The sequence below is a fragment of the Mus caroli genome, unplaced genomic scaffold (genome assembly GCF_978045245.1).
Source record: "Mus caroli unplaced genomic scaffold, Mus_caroli_1 scaffold_20, whole genome shotgun sequence".
Lineage (NCBI taxonomy): Eukaryota > Metazoa > Chordata > Mammalia > Rodentia > Muridae > Mus > Mus caroli.
The window spans coordinates 4,214,057-4,240,010 of NW_028227275.1; the positions used below are offsets into that span (position 1 = coordinate 4,214,057).

General features: G+C 45.4%; 1 protein-coding gene across 11 annotated transcripts in view; it reads left to right on the top strand.

Annotated features, from left to right (window-relative positions):
• The window catches only part of Ablim1 (actin binding LIM protein 1), a 287,337-nt gene that overhangs the window by 246,861 nt on the left and 14,522 nt on the right, over nucleotides 1-25,954 (top strand). For 9 of the 11 annotated variants that reach the window (XM_085833839.1, XM_085833836.1, XM_085833834.1 and 6 more), the window contains 6 exons: nucleotides 3,520-3,597; nucleotides 4,217-4,372; nucleotides 9,331-9,366; nucleotides 11,726-11,855; nucleotides 22,318-22,422; nucleotides 24,236-24,283. In XM_085833839.1, coding sequence (XP_085689965.1) covers nucleotides 3,520-3,597; nucleotides 4,217-4,372; nucleotides 9,331-9,366; nucleotides 11,726-11,855; nucleotides 22,318-22,422; nucleotides 24,236-24,283 — 553 coding nt within the window. Of the gene's footprint in view, nucleotides 1-3,519; nucleotides 3,598-4,216; nucleotides 4,373-9,330; nucleotides 9,367-11,725; nucleotides 11,856-13,914; nucleotides 14,035-22,317; nucleotides 22,423-24,235; nucleotides 24,284-25,954 lie in introns of all 11 variants that reach the window. The other 2 variants (XM_029472702.2, XM_085833841.1) reach the window with 2 other exon arrangements.

Sequence of the window (25,954 nt, forward strand, 5' to 3'; positions counted from 1 at the left end):
TGGTTTATATATTTTTTTGTGGTTTTTGTTTTAATAATAAGATGATGCTTTATAAAAATACTAGATGTCTCTAATTGAATGTCAATTTCTGGAGGCTGAGGCAGGATTTTTGAGAGGAAAAGTATCAGCTCAGGGTCCCCAAGACCAAGTTCTCAGCACTGAGGAAATTTATTTGACCCAGAGGGACAAAGATGCAGGGAATAAAAGACAAAGACAGGAGATAGAAGAATAGGAGAGGGGGCAGGGATATGTACCCTGGAGGACAAACGTCTGCCTCTGGATAGAGAGGAGACAGACATGGCCCATAGGCAAAAGGCAATTTATAAAGGATAACCAGGAAGCCCCACATTAGGATGGACTGTTTCATTTTAATAGGGTGTGTTAATTAGGGCAGCCTAAGAGAGCTTTTGCTGGGCTTCAATACTTTGATAGCCGGACCTCCCTGGTCAGCCTCAAACAGAGGAAGTGGCTAAATAAGGGAGTATAGACTGTGGTGGATCACTTTAGGAATGTAATCTGGTGATTTTTAGCAAGCAGAGGGCAAGGCTTGCCAGAGCCATGTTTGTGAGCTGGCTAGAGTCCCTTCCAGAATTATACATGCAAGGCCAGCCTGGGCAACTTAGGCTCCTTCTCAAAATATAAGCTAGGCGAGGGTTCGGAAGCGGAGTGCTTGCCTAGTGTGCACGAGCTGTTACTTCAATTCCAGGACCAATAAGATTCAATACAATAAAATAAAATGATAAAATAAGTTCTTAACATTTAGGATAAAACCTCCAAAGACGATTGTTCAGCTTTTAAAAATAATTTTACCATCATAAAGGAAAATAATCGCCATGAGGTGAACCAGTCTACAATGGCAAAAAACAGTGTCCTTCAAGCGTTGAGCAGAGTCCATGGGACAGCAAACCCAGAACCATTTGGCAGACAGCACATGGTGTTAAATGCTAGGGATGAGCCACGGGTAGAAGTCACTGTGTATGAAGGGATCAGAGTCCCTACACAGGGTCCTCAAGGAAGAGGGCACTGACAGCTGCAGGCAGGAAAGCACCCATAACTGTGACAGATCTTCCGACAAGCCGGGACACATTTGACTTTTAAGTTCTGTAGCTGCAGCCAATGGCAAATAGCCCTGTCTATGCATCTCACACGTGAAGAGAATATTCTCAGTAGGTATGGAACACAGGTAACTCCGCCCCTTAGGATCAGAGACCAGGCGCAACGTCTGGGAAATATTGACCACCTACATATGCCTGGCCAAGTGCCTGGAGCTGTATGCCTCCGCTCTCATTCAGCCCTGGAGACGTAATTGTCGGGAGTTTTGCCTTCCTAGGTCACCCAAGTTGAAAAGTTGAAGAGCAAAGTTTTTTAAAAAGAAAGACTTGTGTTGCCAGGATTTAAAAGAGCGACTTGATTCCAAAAGCAGACTTTAACCTTGATATGTTGCATGTAGCTGTATTTTGTCCAGTGTAAAGGAAGGTAAGGATAGGAAGTCATGTGACCTCCCAACCAATGAAGAGGCCCTGTCTCAAAGGAGGCTGACAGCATTCCTGTAGATGATGCCTGACTCTGGCCTTCATATGAACACATACACGTGTGTCACACACACACACACACACACACACACACACGCAAACAAACACATTTGCATGTGTATTATCCCCTCACAGATACATGCTCACACACACACATACACACATACATTCTTAAACACATTTGCATGTGCATTAGCGCCATACACACACACACACACACACACACACACACACACACGTGTTGTGCATTACCCCTGTCACACACACACACACATACACACACATATGTACACATTCATTCATGTGTGTGTTACTTTGTTCAACCCTTATGAGGGGCAACATCTTTTTTTTTTTTTAGGAGCCTGTATTTTGCTTGTGCCATGTCTGTATTTGGGCTAGGAAATAGAACTTGAAACCAGACATATTTGGGCAATGTTAGGAAATCCGGGATATTTCTCAGTGAAATTCATCGTTCCTGGTGACCTGTCAGTCTAGTCACAATTAGAGGGATGCACGGGTTCATACCCGGTGTTGGGGAGAAGACCCAGCTTGTCCAGTCAGGCACACCTCCTCCTGGCTGTGCTGTGATTTCTCCTGCCACCTCGACTCGGCTATTGCAGGAGTACAGACAGCCAGAGACTAGCAGTTTACAGCCTCTGGCAGGCCCGGCCTTTCATAGTGAGTCCAACCACTGCTGCCCTGAGCTGGCCGGGTTGTCTTTGTGGTCCCTGCTTCAGACGTGAGCTACTCAGTGCCCTGAGTCCAAGTTCTTCTGGGCTCTTTCTGTACTATTCGAGGCACTGAACTGAAGTCGACCGTATCAGAGAGGAGAGGGGGGCCTGTTCCTACTTTAGCTTTATAGGTGTTACTCCCCAGGAAGTAGCTACATAGACAAGAGGAAGACTTTCATGAGGGCTTTGCTTTCTTTGTAGAATGTTCCAGAACATGCCAACCAGAGATAAAAAGCCATTGATCCTGCTTTGTACCTCCTCTTCCTGCCCCATACCCAGCCTCTTCCATCTTTCCAGGGGCTCATCACCCCCCGCCACACACACACATACACCCACCACAGGGACTCTGGTTACACTCAACCCATGTAATAAACCTAAACACTTACAAATAAAGGATAGCTTGTTTCTTCCTCCAAGTATTTATATCTCTGCACAATGTTTCTCTAATAAAGGGGGATCCAGGGCAATGTGAGGAAATCAACCGACTTCTCATTAGGAGTTAATGCACGAAGGAAAAATTAGGGTTGACGATGAGAGACAACAGCAAGGGGAATGGTCTGTGGACTGAGGAAGAAATGGGAGGCCTCTGAGGGGGTGAGTTCAAGGTTGGAGGAAGAAAAGGAACCAACCAAGGAAAGTTGGTGGGAAGAGCGGGTCAGGCTATGGATCAGCCAGGATAAAAGGCTGGAGGCAGGGACACAAGGCCTGCTCTTGAAAGGGCAGGTGATAAATGACAAGGAAGAAGGAGATGGGGACCTGATACTGAGGCCCCAGCAGCTGTGATTTCGCACTAAATTGGCCACCGAGGCAAAATCAGCACTGTGACAAGGAACCAGGTTCCACAAAGGTTTCTCTCTTGAAATAATCCCCATGGTGCCAAGAGGACAGAAGGAGGGCAGAGGTGAGCAGGAAGCCCGTGAGGGGCAGGGAAAGCCCAGGGTGTGCTCTGCCGTGGTTCTGAAGACGAGAGCTGGTGACTGGAGCTGGGACACTGGGCTGGCATGGAGCTGGGCTGAAACGCACAGCTTCAAGATATGCTCTAGGTTCAAACCCAAGGTTCTGTAAGCGACAAGGAAGAGAAAGGGCCACGAAAGCCACCGTGACACTGGTTTTCAGGCCCTTTCCTTCAAGGGTGTACCTCCCGTCCTACGCCACACTCACGGGTCTCTCTTTTCTTAGCTGGTTGAGTTTTCCATGAGGCTTGGGTGCCTGGGCTGTTCAGAAGTCTGACAGGCCACTCGCTGTTTATTTTGCAGCCCACCAGGACCTCCTCTGAAAGTATCTATTCTAGACCAGGCTCCAGCATCCCTGGTTCACCAGGCCATACCATCTATGTAAGTATCACTTCCAGAAGGGACACTTGGGGGAGCAGGTGGGGCTGGGATTCGAACCATCAGATGGAGAGGCCAAGAAAGGAAGCTGATCCCCAGGGATCCTGTTAGAAGATCCCAAAGGTGCAGTCACATGGTATAGATAGAGCTTAAAAGATTGCTGCACCTAACATGTGTGCAGATATTTGGGGGATTAACTGCCCATTTTATAATGCTGCTGCTGGTGTTATTAAATTCTGCCACAAAGATATTTACATATTCAGTTTATTCAATATACAGTACTTATATTTAGCTATCTGAGAAGATTTATTGACCATCTATTTGAGTTTTTTTTTTCTCTCTGTGTTGAGAAACTATTCTGAAGGTTGAAATATTTCTTTATTCACTAAATTCTATACACGCCCATTCTAAGCCATTGATGAGATTTTATTTTTAAGCGTGATTAATAGACGCGTTGATTAATAGGGGCATTGATCCTTCCTAAAGGACATGACATCACGCAGCAAGGCATTTGGCTTGGTTTAAGAATCCCGTTTTAAGCAAGGCCATAAGTGGCACTGAGGATAATTTCTCCACAAACCGAAATAGAGGATTAACTTTTCTCGCTGTTTAACTCTGCTAGGCAAAAGTAGACAACGAAATCCTGGATTACAAGGATTTAGCAGCCATCCCCAAGGTCAAGGCGATCTATGACATCGAGCGTCCAGATCTCATTACCTATGAGCCTTTCTACACATCAGGCTATGAGGACAAGCAGGAGAGACAGAGCCTTGGAGAGGTAATGGATTCCCAGGGATTGCAAACAATATGGCCACCCAGTGTCCCGTTTCACTCACCTCTAATAAGAACCACTGTTTGAGACTAAGCTATGTCAGACTTTGCCGACACTCTGACGGGCTCCGTACTTGGTGATGTGAGCGATTCAGAACCTATCCCATGACCTTCTCCTAAACGAGGGTAGAGAGGTAAGAACTTAGCTGTTGGGGCCTGAGGTTGCGCATGCGCGTGTGCGTGCGTGCGTGCGTGCGTGCGCGTGTGTGTGTGTGTGTGTGTGTGTGTGTGTGTGTGTGTGTGTGTGTGTTGGGGGCAGGTTGTTAAGGGAAGGAGGTCATACATAGGGTATCTTGGCCTTCAGATAACTTGGAAGTACATTTCTAGGGATCATGAGATGTAAGACCTCACCCTTAAATTTAAGTAGCTTCAGTTTCTGACATGTTAATGGAGGACGAATGGAGGGGAAGGCGGTATGGCTGAGCAGATAGCTGGGGTTCCTTGAATCGATTACTGGGTTTCAACCGAAGGTGTTAGCTCATGCTGGTTTCGATTGTCATGTGACAGTCACGGTGATCCCAGTCCCTTCATCAGGAAAATAGGGTAATGACAATCAGCTCCTTGGAGATGCTTATATGGATTCAAGAAACTGAAGAGCAACGAGGAGGGGCAGACTTGCACATGCTCAGTGAGGAGGGGCAGGCTTGCACATGCTCAGTGAGGAGGGGCAGGCTTGCACATGCTCAGTGAGGAGGGGCAGGCTTGCGCATGCTCAGTGAGGAGGGGCAGGCTTGCGCATGCTCAGTGAGGAGGGGCAGGCTTGCGCATGCTCAGTGTGGCCGTGGCCACTGCTGTGGCCCCTTCTAAGGTTCACTACAGCTCAGTGTGCAGGCCTGCCCCTCTGCTGGTCTAGAGTTTCTCAGCCTAGAGGGCTCTCTCCCCTGTGCTAGCTCCTAGGGTTAGAGGATACCTACTGCCACCTCGCACCCTGACCATACGCCGTTTCCCTCAGCTCCTTCAATTTATTCTAATTTTCTCACTTACCATTTTGTTTGTTGGTTGGTTTTTCAAGGAGAGGTTTCTCTGTGTGCTTTTGTTGTCCTATAACTGGCTTTGTAGACCAGGCTGGCCTCGAACTCATGGGGATATGACTGCTGGGATTAAAGGTGTGTGCCACACACCCAGCCCCTTTATTTATTTTCATTGTTATTACAGCTTGACCCTGGAGCCTGATAGACCATGCTTTCCCACTGCACACCCTTTCTCTGTCTTATTCATTATTTAAGTTGGAGTCATCCGTAACCTGATTGGACTCCATTCAGAGAAATATTATCAAGTAGTGGACTTAACTGGGCCCTCCAGCCAAGGCCAGAGATGATTGTAAACTGTAGCATCCCACGGTGCCTAGACTTGCATAAGACGAACCAAACACTTGAGGCACATATGTCATGCTAGACTTTGGGATACAGCAGGAGCTTGGAAAATCCTGTCTCAACACTGCTCCCTCAAAAGGCATGAAAATGTGATGCTGGCTTTGATTTATTCCCAGTTATGTGCACTAGTATTTATTGTTTTATAACAATTTTGTGTATTTATAATTATTCCTCTTCTTGCTGATTCCCAATCTGGGTTTTATTCTAGAGCACAGCCTGCATTAAGGTCCCCAGTCTGGCAAGGGACTTGCATTTTTCCCATAGTGCCATCTGGTGGTTTGCTTGCTGTACTGCACCTACAGACGGTTAATTGTCCTGGGCTGTTAGCTACCACTGGATTTCAGAATTTCAGAGGTCAAGGGTCAGGGTAACTTTCTGAACAAAGGACATAAAGACTGGCCTTCGAGTCAGTGCTCAGGTGTCTTTTTTTAAAGTTCAAGACATATATGCAAAAGGGAAATGTTGTTTTTTTTATGGTTTTAAAGGTGCATGTGTGCCGTGTGTACTTTCTTGGGTGGTGTGTGTGTGTTATTATTGTTATGTGTTATTGTTTTGTATTCTTCCAGTACCTTCCTCTAGAGTAGCAAATATCAAGCAGAAATTTGGCTTGGAAATGAAGTTTAGGTCATTTAAAATCTGACTGTGCCACCTACTACTAACTCAGGACTTGGAAAGTAAATGTGTCAGTTTGTCTATAAGGAATGAGATCATTAGATTAGACCAATATTTGACATCCAACAAAAATGCTAACATTCCACCTGTTCTCACAATCCACTGGTATGTGCCAACGTAGAGTTGTGGCCTGTGGCTTTCTTTGTTCATAGAGGATGCCCCTTTGGGACAGAAATTAGATACATTAATAAACTTCCTTTGAATGCATGTATCTTGTTACCACATAAACACTACAAGCTATTCTATCACTTCTTCTATCAGTTATGACACTTATTTTGTAGACCCATGAGTTATTTTAAAGACACGGAAGGGATGGGGAGGTAGCTCAGCCAGTGAAGTGCTTGTCACAAAACCTGAGGACTAAGGTCAATTCCCAGAACACAGTTCCCAGTTTGGCAGCATGTTCCTGCCATGTTGGTGCTGGGTGGTGGAAACAGAAGGATTCCTGGGGTCTGCTGTCCAGCAAGTGTGACCCAGCGACCTGCAGGTCTATCAAGAACAGACTCAAAAAATAAATTAATTGAAAGAAACACTTGACATTGATCTCTGGCCTACTCATATGCACTTGCATGGGTGTATACACTTACATACTCACATGCATGCATGTACACACACATGCACACATGTATACACACAAGTCATACACACATTCATGCATGTACACACACTCACATATGCACGCATGTATATACACACAAGTCACACACGTGCATGTGTACACTCAGACACTCACACACATGCATACATATATACAGACACTCACACACATGCGTGTATACACGCATATACTCACATGCATGTACACACACATACACACATGTATACACACAAGTCACACATATGCATACATATATACACTCAGACACTCAAACACATGCACGCATGTATACACACAAGCCATACACACATTCATGCATGTACACACACTCACATATGCACACATGTATATACACACAAGTCACACACATGCATGTATATACTCAGACACTCACACACATGCATGTGTACATACAAGTCACACACACATGCATGCATGTATACACTCAGACACTCAAACTCATGCACACATGTAGAGACACAAGTCACACACACACATACACGCATGCATGTATACACAGAGACACACACACAAAGTAAACTTAAAATTTGATATAATTATTGGCATATTTGGAAAGTATGTGAGTGGATGGATCAAGCTAACCATTGGCAAAGTCATGCCTAGCTTCTTCTCTCTAGGAACGCCATCCTTACCCATCAAAGCTTTGAGCCCTAGCGATAGGCTATAGCTCCTGAGGACCATAAGGAAGCTTGGTGAGTAAGGTAGTCTGTCAGCTTACAAATAACACAGGAGAGGAACAAATCCTAAAAGCAAGAGGTGCTCCCTCTGAAATCCTCTTTATAGTGCTAGTTAAAGGCCTTTTGGGCCGGGCGTGGTGGCGCACGCCTTTAATCCCAGCACTTGGGAGGCAGAGGCAGGCGGATTTCTGAGTTCGAGGCCAGCCTGGTCTACAAAGTGAGTACCAGGACAGCCAGGGCTACACAGAGAAACCCTGTCTCGAAAAACCAAAAATAAATAAATAAATAAATAAAAAATAAAAAAATAAAGGCCTTTTGGATTCAATTGTAAACATTTTACTCACTACAAAACTCACTCAACTCTTGTCACTGGGAACACGTGGTTGTAGACAGAGTCAAGCAGGAGCCAGTCAGCAAAGAAGCAGATATGCACTGAAATGTTAGGGAAGTTAGGGTAGCAAGGGGAAGTGTGAATGGGAGGTGATGAGAGGTGTGAAGGAAAGTGTGAACAGGGGGTCATAGGAGGTGGGAAGGAAAGTGTAAACGGGGGTGGGGTGTCATGGGAGGTGGGAAGGAAAGTGTGAATGGAGACTCATGGGTGGTGTGAAGGAAAGTATGAATGAGGGGTCATAGAAGATGTGAAGTAAAGTGTGAATGGGGGTCACAGGAGGTGTGAAGGAAAATGTGAACAGGGGGTCATAAGAGGTGGGAAGGAAAGTGTAAATGGGGGGTCATGGGAGGTGTGAAGGAAAACGCGAACAGGGGGTTCACAGGAGGTGTGAAGCAAAGTGTGAACTGGGGATCACAGGAAGTTAGTGTGATAAAAGAAAGTGTGAACAGAGGGATGGCAGGAGGTGGGAAGAAAAGTGTGAACAGGGAACCACAGGAGGTGTACAGGAATGTGTGAATGGGGCTGTCACAGGAGGTGTAAAGGAAAGTGTGAACTGGGAATCACAGGAAGTTAGTGTGATGATGGAAAGTGTGAACAGAGGGGTGGCAGGAAGTTATTGCAACGGTGGAAAGTGTGAATGGAGATCATGAGGTGTGAAGGCAGTTTGAACACAGACTTCACTAGAGTTGAGTGAGCTCTGAAGCTGTCTAAAAAGCACTGGCGGCGTCAGAGATGCTAGTGCCAAGGTCCTGGGGTGAAAGCACTTCACCTGTTGATACAGAAGTCAACCCCAGAACAACAGACAGTGGAGGTAGGTGATGTGAGGGTCATCACAGACCTACCAAACTCTTACAGTAATTGCTGCGGTTCTGAACTAGCAAACTTCTGCATTTCCTTAGCTGTTTAACACACAGTTATATCATAAACACAGTCGGATATGGAAGGGAAGGAGTTCCAACCAGTCCAACTATACAGTCATTAAAGCCATGCTTCTTGGGTAGGGATATCCCTGAGTCTCCTGGGAGCCTTGCTAGAATTCCCCATCAGCCTCCTGTCCCCTGAGTTACCCAGCTGTGGAAGGTGACTTGTGTGTTTACAGTGATGTTTTTACCATCCTCAAAACTGGCAGGGAGTTAACCGATGCACTGACTTAAAATTCTCTTCTTCTTCCAGTCTCCAAGGACTTTGTCTCCAACTCCATCTGCAGAAGTAAGTATTGTTTGGCTGGATTCATGGGTGGCTTGGGCATGGCTTGGACCTCATCTGTACTTAAAAAGCATATATGTACCAAGGGACAGAAGAATTGATTATGATGCTTGCAAGGATTAGTTTATACACAAGCCAGGACCATATGACAGCAGCACACTTGTAAGGGGGACAAGAGAATAAAAGTTGCCTGCTTCTGATCCAGTCCTGCACTGCTGGTAAGAAACAGTAGCAGGGACAGATCTGCAGGAACTGAAGCCATTGTCCAATGTGGGTCTCTTGGCCTCTGTCTGTCTGCACTTCTGTGATATAGACTCTAACATAATTAGAATGGCTGCTGGTGGTTATAGCATAATCTGTAAGCTGAAGCACTTTGTGGGCAGTCACCTCTTCTGGACTGATCCAAAGCCACCTTTTGTATGGGGTCCAGACTGGCCTGAGCTCCCTATGTGGCAGAGGAGAAGCTCTAACTTCTAGTCCTCCTGCCTCCATATCCTGAACGCTGAAAGTACAGGCATGCACCTTGCTTGTTTTATGCAGTGCTGGGGATCAAACCCAGGGCTTCATGCGTTCAAACACTCTACAGTCTGAACTAACTCTACACCAGCCTTGCTGGATACTTTTATCAAACTGATCACAGTGGGAGTTCTTTGTAATCTGAGATGGAAAGCCTGTAGCATTTTTGTTTCAGACAGGGTGCTATGACCAATACATAGCCACTCATCCACCCTGGAAATTTACAGCTTTTACATTTGCATTTGACCAGCTTCAAAGAGGGGGTCTGGTGGTTACTGTGTTGCAGCCAATTACAACAGACCCAGGTTCCCCTGCTGCTTGCTGTCAAGCTCCCAGGACCTGGCTTACTAAGCTGTTACTGTAGCCATTGCTCCTGTGTTCCTTCAGATTCTTACTGTGTTGTGTCTGGCAAAACCCTCACAGTACAGCAAATCCCAAAGTGGAAAACACCATCTGAACTCTTCAGGTTGTTTGTTTGTTTTTACTATTTTTTTAAAAGATTTGTTTATTTTATATAAGTACACTGGCGCTGTCTTCAAGGCGTTGGATTCTATTACAGATGGTTGCGAGCCACCATATGATTGCTGGAAATTGAACTCAGGACCTCTGGAAGAGCGGTCAGTGCTCTTAGCCACTGAGCCATCTCTCCAGCCCTGTTTTTACTATTTTTTTTTATCATGTCTTTGCACAGACAGGTATTTTTTTTGTGCCTGTTGCCTAATGCACCATTTTCTGAGTTTGGACATAGGTAATATCCCAACAGCACTATTACATTAGATGAAAGCGATATACTCTAATTTCTTTGTTATTCTCTAATTTGTCAAGAGCGTAATACAAAGGTTTGCCCCTGTGGTGTCATGAAGGTGCTTACAGTTACTTCCTTAGGCTGTTTCCCAGGCTGAGAAGTAGTTCATTATCTTAGGAAACCACCAACTTGTTCTCCAGGAACAGCAACTTTTATATGTCCCCAGAATAGTGTCCCCAGAATAGAGCTTAGTGTCAGGGCTTTGGTTCAGAAGCAAGGGCTGTATGTGCCTGCCATGTGTCAGCACGTGGGTCCATGACTTGTTGGGGACCTTGCTTCTCCATCACCGAGGGACCGGTAGTAGCCAGATCTACTGTAATTACTGTTTGCAGATCTGTTTGGGGTACTTCCCTAGTTTCTGTGATAAAACGCTCCAGAAAAGCAGCGGAGTGAAGGAAGGGAGTGCCAGGGGGAGGGAGAGCCGATTTTGACTGACAGCCCTTTAAGGTGGGAAAGTCATGGCTAAGGTGCAGGAGGCAGCTGGATGCCCCAGTGAGGAAGCAGAGAGGAAGGCTGGTGCTCAGCTCTCTGTCTCACTGGTGTTCAGTAAGGACCTCTGCTCGTAGAACACTGCCCCCACCCCCAATTCATGGTGGGTCTTTCCTTCTTCCACAAAAACTTAAATCTTCCTAGAAACACCCTCACAAATACCCAGAGATGTGTTTTCCATGGCGACTGTAAATCTGTTTAGTTGACAGTGGAGACAAACCACTCTGGGATCTGATGTAGACACATAGAAAAGCCTCAGATCTCAGCCCCAGTGTTGTAATTATGCCAACTGTTCCTCTTCTAGCACTGCTGGCATTTATAGATTTTATACCTTAAATTTTAATATCTGCAGTGAATGTTGACTGTGAGCAGAATATATTGGCCATGGAGTATCCATGCACGTGAATACTTATTGACTGTAACCCTGAATGCTGAATGAAGATACTTCTAACGGCAATTCCCCAGCTACCTCTGTGAACTGGGTTTTACGTATAGATGTCCACTATTGTGTGAAGATGTTTTGGACTCACGATTTCTCACACCTTTCTGCAGGGTTATCAAGATGTCCGGGATCGGATGATCCACAGGTCCACCAGCCAAGGCTCCATCAACTCCCCTGTGTATAGCCGGCACAGTTACACTCCAACTACGTCTCGCTCGCCCCAGCACTTCCACCGACCTGGTAAGGATCGCTCTCCCCTGGATCTGTTCCACATAATAGTATGTATCTGTATGATTTTTCTTTTCACGCCATTGGCAGAATATTGAAAACCCTGGCCGTTAAATATTTCTAGCCCTCTGAAAGAACAAACTGAGAGCTGGTGTCTGTATTTTGTATTATGTCTTTAAAATCAGTCATTCTATCCTTATGTTCACTGTGAGCTATTAAATTTCATTTTGACATTGACCTGCTGAGAACAAAGGACATTTTTTTTTTAAAGAACTCGATGAAATCTCATTCCCCTGAAACTTAAAACAAAGATCTCTGAAAGAAAATATGTTTTTCGAATTTATCTACATCTTCCCAAGTCTAATGTTAGCCATTGTTTGGAAAATTTAAAGCCCTCACCCAGGCACACAGTGTGACAGCGAGTGCTTGCATGGTCAAGCCCCTTCTGGAGCGAGGCCTGAGAGTCCCCCTGGGTAACTTTGGGACCACTTCTGAGTCCCAAGTGTTGAAATCAGCCTCGGGAATGGAGTGGCTATCCTGAGGTAGCAGGTGATGAAGTGCTCCGATCTTTAGAGGTCTCAGTCCCTGAGGCTCGAAGTGAAACTCCTGTGTGTGGATGAGAATGGAAGTCCCCAGCACAGATCAGAGTCCCCTGAGAAAGAGAGTCGTGGAGAAGCATCTGGAGGAACTTGTGATTCTATACACCTGGAAGCCTCCATTTTAAGCTTCTTGCTGCTGGCCAGGCTAATGAAACAAACATATGGCAATGCCGGCTTATAACTAAATATTCAAGAATTAAAGCCCATAGGAATGATCAGAGTATAGAAGGGCTGCCGTCTTCTCGAGGCCACAGAGGACTGAAAACCGCGGGGTCCTTCGTTAATAGATGGATTTCTCTGGACAGGGCTGGGATGTGACTCATGGTACAGTGTTTGTCTATCATGTGTGAGGAGGCCCTGAGGTCAGTTCTCAGTCACACACACACACACACACACACACACACACACACAGACTTAAACATATTTTTAGTATTTATTGAATTACATTAAATGAGTGTTTTCAGGCTATCCTTTTCCAGGATATAACTATAGTCATTTTTACTTACTCTTTTGGTAATTTGAAATCACTTTGGTACTATTCTACATATGATATATGCTGAGACCACTAAACCCTGCCCTGACTTTGTCAGAGTGGCATGTGGCCACAGGGCAATTGTCCTTTGAAAGTATTTTGAATAGCAAGGGAGTGGCCACTCCACTCCAGTTGTTCCTTATGAACTTAGTGGGCAAGAGAAAGCTTGGTCTCTTCCGTCATGGCTTTGATGCTACAGCCCAGAATTTTCTCCACCTCCTCTTCCAATATAGCACACATGTGCAAGACCCCAAGCATTTAGCATCAAGACGTTTGTGATGCCTAAAAGTTAACCCAGGCACATACTTGTGATGTCTGTGTAACCGAGTATCCACCCTGTAAATTCTGGATGACAGGTGGCGTTTTAATTCCCCAAGTCTGGGTTGAGTTTTGACGGTGGTCCATTCTCCCTCTGAGTGACTGGATTCCTGTCTCCAGAGTCCCCACCATTGCCAGCGTTCTATGTAACTGCCTATCCAGCTAATACAACAGAGATTTCCAAAACAAAACAAAACCTTTGTTTTTATGTATGCTTCTTCACGTTTCTTGAAATGACTGTCTGCTGTCTGCACTCATTTCCAAGGGTTGATTTGTTGAATACACTTTAAAAGCAGCTCTTGAGTCTATGTGCTGTGCTCAGCCTTGGCGCTGTGTACTTGGCATTATCATGCCAGTGTCCCGGGGAGCATGTTCAACAAGCCATTTATTCCCAGAGATTGACTCTGTGTCCACGTGGGGCTGTCTGCAAACTCCGCCCTCGGCCTAGCCCCGCCCACAGGTCCGTTCCTAACCCTATTGCCTTCCTCCTTTTTCAGATTTCTGATTAATGCTCTCCATGTCCTCCCCACCTTGGGCACCTGCCCTGCTCCCCTGTTAATTTCTTTCTTCTTTTCTGTTTCCACTTCGCCCCGCCCTGGTTGGTTGGTTCCCTGCCGCACAGAGCTCTTGTCTCCTGGTGTGCACAGGTGGTCTCCCCTGCGCACCAGCAGCTTCAGCTCCACCCACAGCGACTCCCGTCCCAACCCCCCCTTCCGACACCACTTCCTCCCCCATGTCAAAGGTAAGGAGACAGGCCTCGCAGGCGGCAAGTGCCTGGCCCGTGTAGTGGAGATTTATTAGCTCCGGGCAAGGCTAATAAGGTGTATCTCCAAGAGTTAGAGCCACTGAGCTTCCTGCCCATCAGCATGCCTGCCCGTGTCCTCACTGCCCCCAACCGTGGCCTTAGAACTGGCATGGCATCTCGCATTCCAAGAGATGCATTGTTTCCAAGAGCTCTGTGCCAAGCAATGGGGTGTCTACTTAGGAACTAAGGTCTATCTCCTACCGATTAGAATAATATATATTATTATTTTGTCATTGTATGTGTCCGTGGCAAAATATAATATATATATATGGGTGTTTTCTTGGGTTTCATTTGTGATATGTTTCCAAAAAACACAGCAGGATTAAGTAATAATGGAAAGTGGTCTTCCTTCATGGTGAAAAGCCATTGAACAACATGAACATGTGTGAACGGCGTAGCCTGTCCCCCCTCTCTGTCTCTCTGTCTCTGTCTCTCTGTCTGTCTCTCTCCTCCCCCACTCTCTTTCTCTCTCTCTTTGAGGTGAGTGACTCTGATTTAATATTTACATGATGAATAAGAGGCTCTGTCTCCTGCCTCCTGTTCCTGTACACTTGCTCGCGCGCGCACTCTCTCTCTCTCTCCCTCCCTCCCCTCCCTCCCTTCCTCCCCTTCTTCTTCTTCTTCTTCTTCTTCTTCTTCTTCTTCTTCTTCTTCTTCTTCTTCTTCTTCTTCTTCTTCTTCTTCTTCTCCTTCTTCTTCTCCTTCTTCTCCTTCTTCTCCTTCTTCTTCTTCCTCCTCCTCCCCCCTCTCTCTGTCTCTCTCTCTCTGTCTCTCTCTCTCTCTCTGTCTCTGTCTCTCTCTCTTTGAGTGACTCTGATTTAATATTTACATGATGAATAAGAGGCTCTGTCTCCTGCCTCCTGTTCTCTCTCTCTCTCTCTCTCTCTCTCTCTCTCTCTCTCTCTCTCTCTCTCTCTCTCTCTCTCTCTCTCTTCCCTATGTGGCCCCCTGCCTGTTTGCTTCCTAGTTGCATATGCAGCTTCAGCCTTGGGCTGTCCACCTGCAGGAACTGAGAAAGGCCATTTAAGTGAAGACTCCCCAGAGAGTTGCTAACTTGCTGTGCTGTCTTGATTTGAACCACATGAGCCAACAGAAATAGCAGGAGGAGGTGGAGGCAAGCACAACCTGAGAATGGTCAGCGCCTGCGCATCGGCCTCCGCTGAGTACCTGCGAGGATAGAATACTTCTCTAGCTCCTGAACACTCTCGTCAGTCTGCCCAGGCTTTTGCCTTTAGATTACTTGGACTTCTGAAGTATAGATGTGCTAGGAATTCGGGGTGCAGTTATTTCGGGCTCAGTGGTTAAATCCATTTTCTGCTCCTGCAGAGGACTTGAGTTAAGTACCCAGCACCCACATGGCAGTTCACAACCAGTTCAGGGGGTATTCTAGTGCCCTCTACTGGTCTCTGTGGGTACTGCACGCACATGGTGCACATACATTCATGTAGAGAAACTGTCCTGCACAGAAAAATAAGTTCCTTTTTTTTTTCCCTAAAGAAAAGGATATGACTGAAGATATTACTTATCATTAGCAAAACTTTGGGGTAGGCACCGCACTTTCCAGATGTCTTGACTGGCTACTTAAAATCATTATTGATAGTTAATGTGGAGGAAATTTTTATTTCTGTGTGCCATGGTTGTTATTATTTTTAAAAGAATTTTTATATAACTATAAAGAAATTACTGAGAAAAAGCTTCAGCTATGTATTTTAATGAGAGCCTCATATGTCAGTTTTTGAGCAAATCAAGGTAAAAGTTTCTCATTTTGACTAAAGTAGTGCAAACTGCTTTGTTGTCTGTTGGTCTTTCGGAAAGGTAATTTTTGTTAAACAGGCCCTTTAAAAAATCACACAGCATGTGTACAAATAGCACAGTATCTTGGGGAATATCAGTGGCCCACCTTGTGTCTGAGACACTCACATTTTTTATTTAAATATCATCTCTGTCACTTGCTGACTGTGTGACCCTGAACCGACCCTTATCCTTTTGATCACTGTCTTACATATGAGTCATAAGGGCAGGGACTCTCTCCTGGGCCGTTAGATGTGTGAGGTGCGGTGTCCTAGGGTCATTGTGCAGTCATGAACGTGGTGCTCGGTGCTTTTGTGTAGCTCAGGCTATCTTCGGACTCCCTGTGTGAAAGCAAATGAACCTGAACCCCGATTCTGCCTTTCTCCGAGGTGTAAGGATCACAAGTCTGAGTGCCCGTGCTCCATTTATGTGGTGCTGAGGGTCAAACCCAGGACACTTACAGATGGAGCCACATCTCTAGACCTTAACGTATTTTTTACTGAAATCACTCCACGTATTCTTCAGAGCGTTCCTGTGCTGCAGGCCTCGTCAGGAGAGCTAGGAGCAGGCTTCCCGATGAAGTAGTTGATCAAAGGCTCACAACTGGCAGGACCTGGACTGGACTGCAAGCCTTTCGTATCCAGAGGGGTTTTCCCGATTAGATACGGTCACTGTGGGATGGAGTTGCCTGCACCTTAAACGTGAAAGCAAAATTTAGCCAGAAAATTGCATTCTTGTTGAGGCAGACACAAAGACTGTTTCAGTCGTTTAAATAATAAAATCACAAAGATTTTGTTCTCCAGTAAAAACATCAAATAGTTACAAAAAATTGTACTAGTTCTGTGAGTCTCAGCATCAAAAATGCAAACTGTTCTTTCTGTTTGAATCTGAACTTGACATTTCAAATGTAGACAGGTATCAGGGGTTTAAATTATAAAGGGACGCAAATCAAGAGGAATTAGTATGGCCTTGTCCTTGTACGTAACAACATTTACTGATCTCTTTCAGTTTTCATTAGGTATATGTTTGTATTTAATTTATATGGAGTCATTTTGATAATTCATGCATGAACTATAACAGACACAACAGATTACCCTCAGTTGTTTGGTTTTTTTTTTTTTTTTTTTTTTTTTTTTTGGTTTTTCGAGACAGGGTTTCTCTGTGTAGCCTTGGCTGTCCTGGCACTCACTTTGTAGACCAGGCTGGCCTCAAACTCAGACATCCGCCTGCCTCTGCCTCCCGAGTGCTGGGATTAAAGGTGTGCGCCACCACACCCAGCTACCCTCAGTTTTTAGATCAGATGAGCTTTTTGTTTAAGGCTACAGCTTTGAATGCCTAAGGTAGTGAGTGGCTTACATCCAGATTCTTCCAGAAATCACTTCTCAGTTATTTTTTTTAAGATTTATTTACGTATATTATGTATATGAGTACACGGTAGCTGTCTTCAGACACACCAGATCCCATTACAGATGGTTGTGAGCCACCATGTGGTTGCTGGCAATTGAATGAACTCAGGACCTCTGGAAGAGCAGTCAGTGCTCTTAACCACTGAGCCATCTCACCAGTCCTTACCTTACGATTCATAACAGTAGCAAAATTATAGGTCTGAGGTATCAACGAAAGTATTTTGTGGTTGGGAGTCGGCACCGCCTGAGGAGCTCAGCATTAGGAAGGTTGAGAATCGCTGCTTTAGACAGTGCTGCGGTCTAAAGCATCTGATCGTTACTGAAGTTTTAGGTGAAAAGAGACGATCTTGAAACTCTGTCCTAAAAACCTAGAGGCTGCCAGCACTGAGCTCCACCCCAGACAGTCTGAGCAAGCACTCCGAAAGCCAGGTAGCTTGTCAGCAAACTCACCCCCTTTAGACTTAGTCACCAAAGCTCTCATGGCACAGAAACGGAGAACATAGCAGAGGAAAATGTCCGAATCAAATACAGGCAGTCTACCCAGGACTACTGGTTTGGTTTATTAAGAGTTAAGAATGAAAAAAGGAATGTGCTAGTAGCTTCTTGCTGGCTTAACGGAGATCACTGAAAACCAGCCTGTGACAATGGATGTGCCTTCCAAATGGGACGCTTTCTCCTGCGCATGCAGTTGGCTTGTTTAAGTGCTAAGCAAAATAGAGAATGTCTTAGAACCACCACTTTTTTTTTTCCACCCAGAGTGGAATTGTGATTTTTAAATTTTGTCTCATTTTTATCTCTTATGGGCATGGTGTTTTGCCATGCATGCATATCTCTGTAAGGGTGTCAGATCTCCTGGAACTGGAGTTACAGACTGTTGTGAGCTGCCACATGGGTGCTGGGATTTGACCCAGGTCCTTTGAAAGAGCAGTAAGTGTTGTTCACCACTGAGCCATCTCTGCAGCCCAGAAGTCATATCATTTTGAGTGTCTATTTTAGAAAAGAGATATGTTTATAATAGAAAATTTTCTTTCTTTTACAAATACCCCAATAGCTCAAATTTTTGGTAGTTCAGGCAGCAACATTGTCTACCAGACAGCGTATTCGCTCATTGAACCACCATGGTGTGTGAGTTACTACTAATTCTTATGTCACAGAGTTTAGATTCCAGCTCTGGTAACCCAACGAGCCAAGCTTGGCTGCCCCTCCCAGTGTCCAGTGGGAGAGGTGAGCGGTGGTAAAGGCAGACAAAGGAGGTCTGATGAACATATTGGGGAAGTCCAACACAGAGGGTCCAGTGACCTCTGAGGCTACCTTTGGAGTCCAGTAAAGCCTTAGGTTAAGGCAGAAGAAAGGGGGGGAGGGGCAGCGCAAGGAAAGAGAGGCACACATTGTCTCTACATCCTGGTCAAGAGCCTGAGCACAGGTAAAATGTGCTCATACAAGCATAAGGTCCTAAGTTCAGAGCTCTTGTACCTATGAGAATTTTAGACATGATGGTGCATGCCTGTAACCCCAGCATGGGGGAAGCAGCAACAGGCAGATTCTGGGGTCTCACTGGCCTAGCCAAGTGGGAAGTTTCAACTCACTGGGAGACTCTGTCTCAAAGATCTGAGCTGGAAAGCAAGAGAGGACAGTACCCACCCAAGACTGACCCCTAGCCCTTACATTCACCCCTATGACTGACTGTACCTGCACACATACGCACACACGTGTGCACACACACACACAGTGGTAGACAGCTTGTTAATTGTTCTTTTCGCCCATGGGTGTGGTATTTCCTGTGATTATGATCGACTTTAGGGTATAGCTTTTATATCATAGATAACCTTTCTCATCTTGGGGATTGTCTGTCCTGTGAGGAGTCATTGTTCCTAAAGAGAAAGTCAGTGTAAGGCAACGTGTCTCTGTGCCTGCAGCCTCGGTGGACATAGGATAGGTGGGGTAGACAAACTCTGCTTAGGGGTTGTGCAGCCTCAAGCCGGAGTCAGGCACAGAATGAAACAGCAATGATCGGCTTCCGTCTGCTCTTAGATACTCGCTAGGCTCCAGTGAGGAGACCATACCTTTTAGAAATCACCCTTCCTTGCTGTTTCAGTCAGTCCTGTGGGGAATTTTAGATAATCATAAAATGAAATCTAACGCCGGGCGTGGTGGCGCATGCCTTTAATCCCAGCACTCGGGAGACAGAGGCAGGCGGATTTCTGAGTTCGAGGCAAGCCTGGTCTACAAAGTGAGCTCCAGGACAGCCAGGGCTATACAGAGAAACCCTGTCTCGTAAAAACCAAAAAAAAAAAAAAAAAAAAAAAAAAAATGAAATCTAATCGCAAAGTGCTTATGCTACCAGTGGGTTTTGTTTTGTTTTGTTTTTTTTTTTAAACAACTGAAAAGGTCTGTCCTTGTTGAGACTACACAACCAAGTCAAAAGCAATAACCACACAAGTGGTGACGGCACCGCTCAGCCCAGAACCTCCCAGAGTCTTCACCCTTGGAAAAGTGATAGGTTTCTACTGCTGCCTGGCAGAAGGGGGTCCTATGGACAGAAAGCTTTCAGCTTGGAGCTGTCCCCTGCCTTTAGCAGTTTTCATCCTCTGCCCAGCATGTGCTGAGTTTTAGCGTGTATATGACACTGCATAATCAGTATCATCAAAACAGTCCCTGGGTGCTCACTGGCCAAACCCACGAAAACTCTGTCCCGAACTCTGATGGTCAGTGCTGGGTACCAGCATCTGGCTCATCCACAGGGAGGCTTGCTAAGTTAGATCAGGCACAGCTTTAGAAGGAGTAAGTTGGCCTGAATTGCCCATTCACTCCCAAGCAAGGAAAAGGTACTCACTCCTGGCCAGGGGATGAGCTGATATTGGTGAGAACAAAGGAGGCTCAGTTCTATAGCTATAGTAAACACAAGCCACAGCCTTCCCTCACCTTCCCTTCTCTACCTGGTTGTTATGCATATTTTGTCAGACTTGAACTAGCTATTGCTCTTCATATTTCAAGACTGTGACATTTTACTTCATGTCTGTTTTGGGGTGACCTAGAAATGTCTGTACTGAGACATTTAAATATCCAGCCCGTCTGAAAGCCCTGGCAATCGACTTCTTTCATGCGTCGTTAGCCAGATTTGGGACAGCTTGACTTGAAGAAGTTGGCCAAAACTATTTTCTGACGATCTATGAGTTCCTTGAAATAATTAACTCAGTGAGTAGAACACTTGACTGGAGTATACGAGGCTCCAGGCTCAATCCTGGGGCCTAAAATAACAAATGAATTTGAAACATTTGTACTACAAAGGCCACCATCAAGCGAATGTAAAGACAGCTTACAAAATGGCTTATAAAACTGAAAATCATATTCCTAGAAAACAGAGTTGTATCTCGAATAAACGCTTCTAGAAACAGGAGCGAAAGCAATTCACATTAGCAATCCCATAGTGTGGGGGAGATTCTGATGCTAAGGTTCTGTGCCCCAGCGGGGCATGATCTGTCATGTCAGTAAAGGAGCTGTAGACCAATTGCTGGTTGGAAGGGATAGGCGGGACTTCCGAGTCTCTGGAGGCAAGAGACAGACACAAGGAGAGGAGAGACAGAGAGACAGAGTTTGCCATGCTTCACAGAGAGAAAAGCCAAGCAGCCATGTCAGATCTCCAGAGGAGCAGTGGCCTGTGGCCGCTTCTACAGACAGGCAGGCGCTTGGGGACGTTTAGCAGGAACTAGCTGAGCAACTAAAGTTTAGGGCAGGTTCACAGCTAAGAGTATTTGATAAGGGAACTTTAGCCTCATGAGTTTAATAATGCCCAGCAACTGTGCCAAGAAGGCAAGTTGAAAATGAACAACGTGTGTGTGTCTGCGCGCGCGCGCCTTTCATCCTTGGATTCAAGGGAAGCTGGGTGGGGCTGGTAGCGCACACCACCATAGCTTTTGGTAGTCCTCGGTGTTCTGCCGTGCTCTCTTAGGACACGAGGCTTGCTCAGGTGAGCTCATTTCCTAGTTTTGCATACGTTCTTCCCTGTGTTCCTATGAACAGAAGGGAAGAAGGGCGTGCCTGTGTATCCCTCCTTTCTGCACTTAAGGATTTGCAGCCAAGCTCCAGCCCTCCATGTCCCATGGACAGTGTCTCCTCTGAGGACAGCTTTCAGTGCTGTACCCTTGTCACAGGCTAGCCTGTGACATCCTAGATTTCTAGACCATTGCTTCCGGCTCATTCGGTGCCTTTTCTGGGCTCTAAGGAGCTTCCTGAAGAACTGATGGAGCCTGAGTCTCCTCTCTAAGCTTGCACACCAGTCCCGTGAGTGTAGCAATACCAGGCTAGGGAGATCAGAGAAGCAGAGGTAGGAATCTCTCTCCTTCCCTGATTTGTGCTGGTCGTGATTGGGTGTTCAGTTAGTATGTTAGTGACTGATTCATTAGCCAGAGGAAGTAATACAAAGAGAGAAGGAGTCCCCGGGGTGTGTGGCAGAGAGGGGTCTGACTCCATCTGTTTGTTTCAGAGGAGGATAACAGAAACCCAGCTTGCGATGAGACCACTTTATACTATGAGGGGAAGGACTGGGTGACCACCAAAGCACCTAGCCTTAGCCTCAAGAGAAACATACTGTACTGGCCAGCCCCTCCCACTGTGCCTGGAAGCAGTTGTACCCGCAGCTGGGGCCTGCACATCCCACCCACTTACACGTTCGGGATTTAAGCACCTGACAACTGGTTCTGAATCAGTGGCCAGTGGCTTTCCCTCATCCCACATTCTTAGCATCTGATCGGTTTGCAGAGCTTGAGGCCTCCACTGCATGCCGTTGGAATGGTGCTTCCCTGGCTGCTGGCTGCTTTGAACCTGGTTCTACCTGAGCTCAAATCTCCCCTTTGGAAACTAAACCCGATGCCACCTCTGCGAGCCAAGTTGACAGACTGAGTTTGTTTCCATTGTTTCGCCTTCCTGACGTTCCTTCCCTGCAGCTCGCTGTGTTGAGTTTTGATGCGCTGGCTTTCCTTTACTGCCCTCTCTCATTCTTTTTTCTCCATTCTTCTCATTGGAGGCAATGAGCCGTCCAGCGGCCGGAACTCCCCTCTCCCCTACCGGCCCGACAGCCGCCCTCTAACTCCAACTTACGCTCAGGCCCCTAAACATTTCCATGTTCCAGGTAGGAGCTGACACAGTGTGTCTTGGTGTCCTGTCGCCGTGTAGAATGTAGCTTTGTGACCTCGTCTGTCTCCATTTCTCATTTTTCTTCATCAAGATACACATAGTCGACAAACACTAAATTGCAGGATCTGGCCTTCCAAAGGGTCCAAATTAAAGTTGGTGGCATCACACTGAAGGCGTATGTCTTCAGTTTAAAAGATTTTTTTTTCATGGCTGGGAATGAAACCTGGCTGAGTGCTCTCCTACTGAGCCCTCAGTGTCCTTAAAGAGACTGGGAGGCAGAGAGAGGGTAAAGACCATCAAGACTGGTTGGGTTTTTTCGTTAGGATTTTAGTTTTTGTAATTGTGACTTCTAGGATGTCAGATCGTGGTTCACTATCATTCACAAAGTATCATAAAAGCCACGGAGCTATGTCCTCATCCTGAAAACAGAACCACTCACCCCTGAGGAGTTGTAACATTGTCTCAGCTGGGCGGTGTTTCCGTACTAGGTATAAGCAAGTCACCTCCAGGGCCCACAAAAGTATCTTGCAATTTAGGCTCCACACCGCAAACTTTAGCCTGGTAGTCATAGTGCTAGCTGCTCACATAACAGCTTGCCATCAGAAACTGGAAAGCCCACTCAGGGTTAGCTCAGTCCATGAGAACAACAGGTCATCTGGGGCCACACAAACTTATAAATTACCCACTCTGTTCCCATAGCTATGCTTCCCTAGAATCTCAATTCATTTTTTTTACTTTTGAATATATACTCAGCAAATCAGGAAGGTAGAGTGAGATTGGAACTGCTTAACCAGGGCTTCCTTTAAAACATTTTTTTCCCATTAATCTTGAAAGCCTGTTATGTACATTTCAAGTTTTTCATATGAAAAATTCCTCCTCCAAGGTACAGTCTTTAAGACTTGGGGTGGGAGGGCAGAGAGAGAACTCTGGAAATGTCTGAGCGCCTTGAATCAAAATGAAATGGTGGTATAATCGGACGGCGTTTCTGCAGACGTGCGCATAGCATTTTTTTTAAAGATTTATTTATTTATTATATGTAAGTACACTGTAGCTGTCTTCAGACACTCTAGAAGAGGGAGTCAGATCTCTGTTACAGATGGTTGTGAGCCACCATGTGGTTGCTGGGATTTGAACTCTGGACCTTCGGAAGAACAGTCGGGTGTTCTTACCCAGTGAGCCATCTCACCAGCCCAGCGCATAGCATTTTTTGCACCGATTTTTTCTTCTCTTTCTTGCTTCTTAACACAAACCTGGCCCACCCGGATTAGGACTTTGTTGGTCACCCAGTGTTGCTGTGTTTAGTCTTAGTCTCTCACGTCGCTCTCCATTGCTCCATTCATTTAGTGAAATAGTAAATTGAGCCGCCAGTAACTGCTGGCAGCTCAATTTCTAGACAGTAGCAATTTGGGGATTGCTTTTCCCCAAACTCGTTATGTCTTCCTCACCATCTCAGCGTCTCTGCCGGGTGCATCGCTTCCTGTTTAGATCCCACGTTCAGTGAAGTCTGTATGTGAAATAAATGGCTCGAGAATAAGAGGCACCTCTCTCGTGTGCTGTGATGTATTACAAAGGCTTCTACGTTACCTCTGTATAGATCCGGATCATTTCTGTGGTCTTCCCCCCCCCCCCCTCCCGAGTGTACTCAGTCTTTGTAATACAAAGGTTGGCTTTCTGGGTTGTTTTTGTTTGAGAGTCTTTGGATTTAGTTCACTCTTTCGTTTGCCTGTTGTTCCTTTGTTCTGTTTTGTTTTTCCTCCATTTCTGAGCTGGTCCCCATAATCACACATCTTTGCTTTTCATTTCCACAGATCAAGGGATCAACATTTACCGAAAACCACCCATCTACAAACAGCATGGTAAACTTGCTCTCCTCTTTAGCTTTTAAGTGGCTGAGTCAGCTGCACTCCTCTTGGCTGTCTTCTGAAAGGCTTGCCTGCTGCTGCTTTGAGAATGACTGAACCTGGGGCACAGCGCCTATTATGCCCGTATAAACTGACGGGAGACAAATCTCAAGTTAAAGGCCATTTGCCTAGTAGAGAGCATGTAGCTCAATCAGGAAACTTCTAATGCGATTCTGACCCTGTCAAACCGTATCATCCTGTCCACAGAGAGGGGGCATTGTGGTCACAACTTTTTAGCCATTAAGTAATTTAACCACCCTTTAAAGTAAGTTTGATGAACTTGTTACTCGTTCAGATAATTAAAGCTAGTAAAAAAAAAAATGAACCACGGGCAAAAATTCTTACAAGACACAAGCCCCATAGTAGACAGGGAAACAAGCTGAGGAAGTCAGGTCCTGTCCCATACTGCAGACATGGCTATGTGGCTCATAGGCAGAAACTCTATGTTCTAGTGTTTTTGTCTGCAAGGACCAGTGATTTAGGTACGTGTGTCTCATTTAGTAACTGTGCCTCTTTCGGTTCTAGAAGTGAAGAATCACCAACGTGGATTTATTATTCTGTTTTGATTTTCTGTGAACATAGGTTTTTTTTTTTTTAATCCAAGAAATCAGAGGGTTTTTTTTTTTTTTTTATGAATCTCATTTTCCTCACTACTATTAGCCCTCTCTTGATTTATCTGCAATAAATCTGTATCTCAGATAGACGGCCTTCCAGTGAGTTCTGAAAATTGCACACTGTGTCTGGAGATGTGAAGGCTGTCCATACAGTCTAGTCAGGAGTAAGGAAGGATTCCAATATCTGTTGAAAATACACAAGGAAAACTCGTAGGCCAGCATCCTAGGCAGGGGAGAAGTGTGTCCTAGGCAGGGGAGAAGTGTGTCCTAGGCAGGGGAAAGTGTGTATTGTTTGGCTTTCCTTTTCTTTTTTATTTCAAGATTTTTACATCTCATGCTTGCATTTTAAGTTTATTAACATTGTTTTTGTTTTTGTTTTGTTTTTTATGGTTTAATGTCTTCCCACACACTCATTAATATGTGAATGTCTAACTACTGACTTCACCAATTCTAATGAGTAAGTACTGTTTGAAATCATGCTTTTTGTTTTGTTTTGTTTTGCTTTGCTTTAACAGTAAAATACCCAGTTAGATTTAGCAGTTTAGAGATGTCTGTAAACATTAAAATCTCCGATGCCTAGCTCCCTAGCCAGTCAGACAAGAGTCCCAGAGGTTGGATAGTGTTAGGCTTAACGTGGAAGGAATGGCTTTGTTCATTTGGCATGAGTCCTTGTGAATAATTAATCAATAGTACTACTAGAGCAACACTTTCTAAGCCATGTTCTGCAAAACCTGCTCCATGCCAAAATATAGACATCATGTCCCAAACCAGTACCCATTTCCTGAAACATTTGCAAGGAAAAAAAAGTCACTTGTCTTCATTTTTACATAGAAGCACAGTCTCATGTTCACACACTGTGTCCTCCAGGGAAGACATGGTGTTTTCTAAGCCAAGATACTGTTCCCACTAGGTTAATGATGCTGAGATACACTGCTTCCTACCCAGCCAAGACTTTCTCCCTTATTATTGAGTAACCTTGGTCAAGTCACACAAGCGAGTCGAAGGTTGGAAG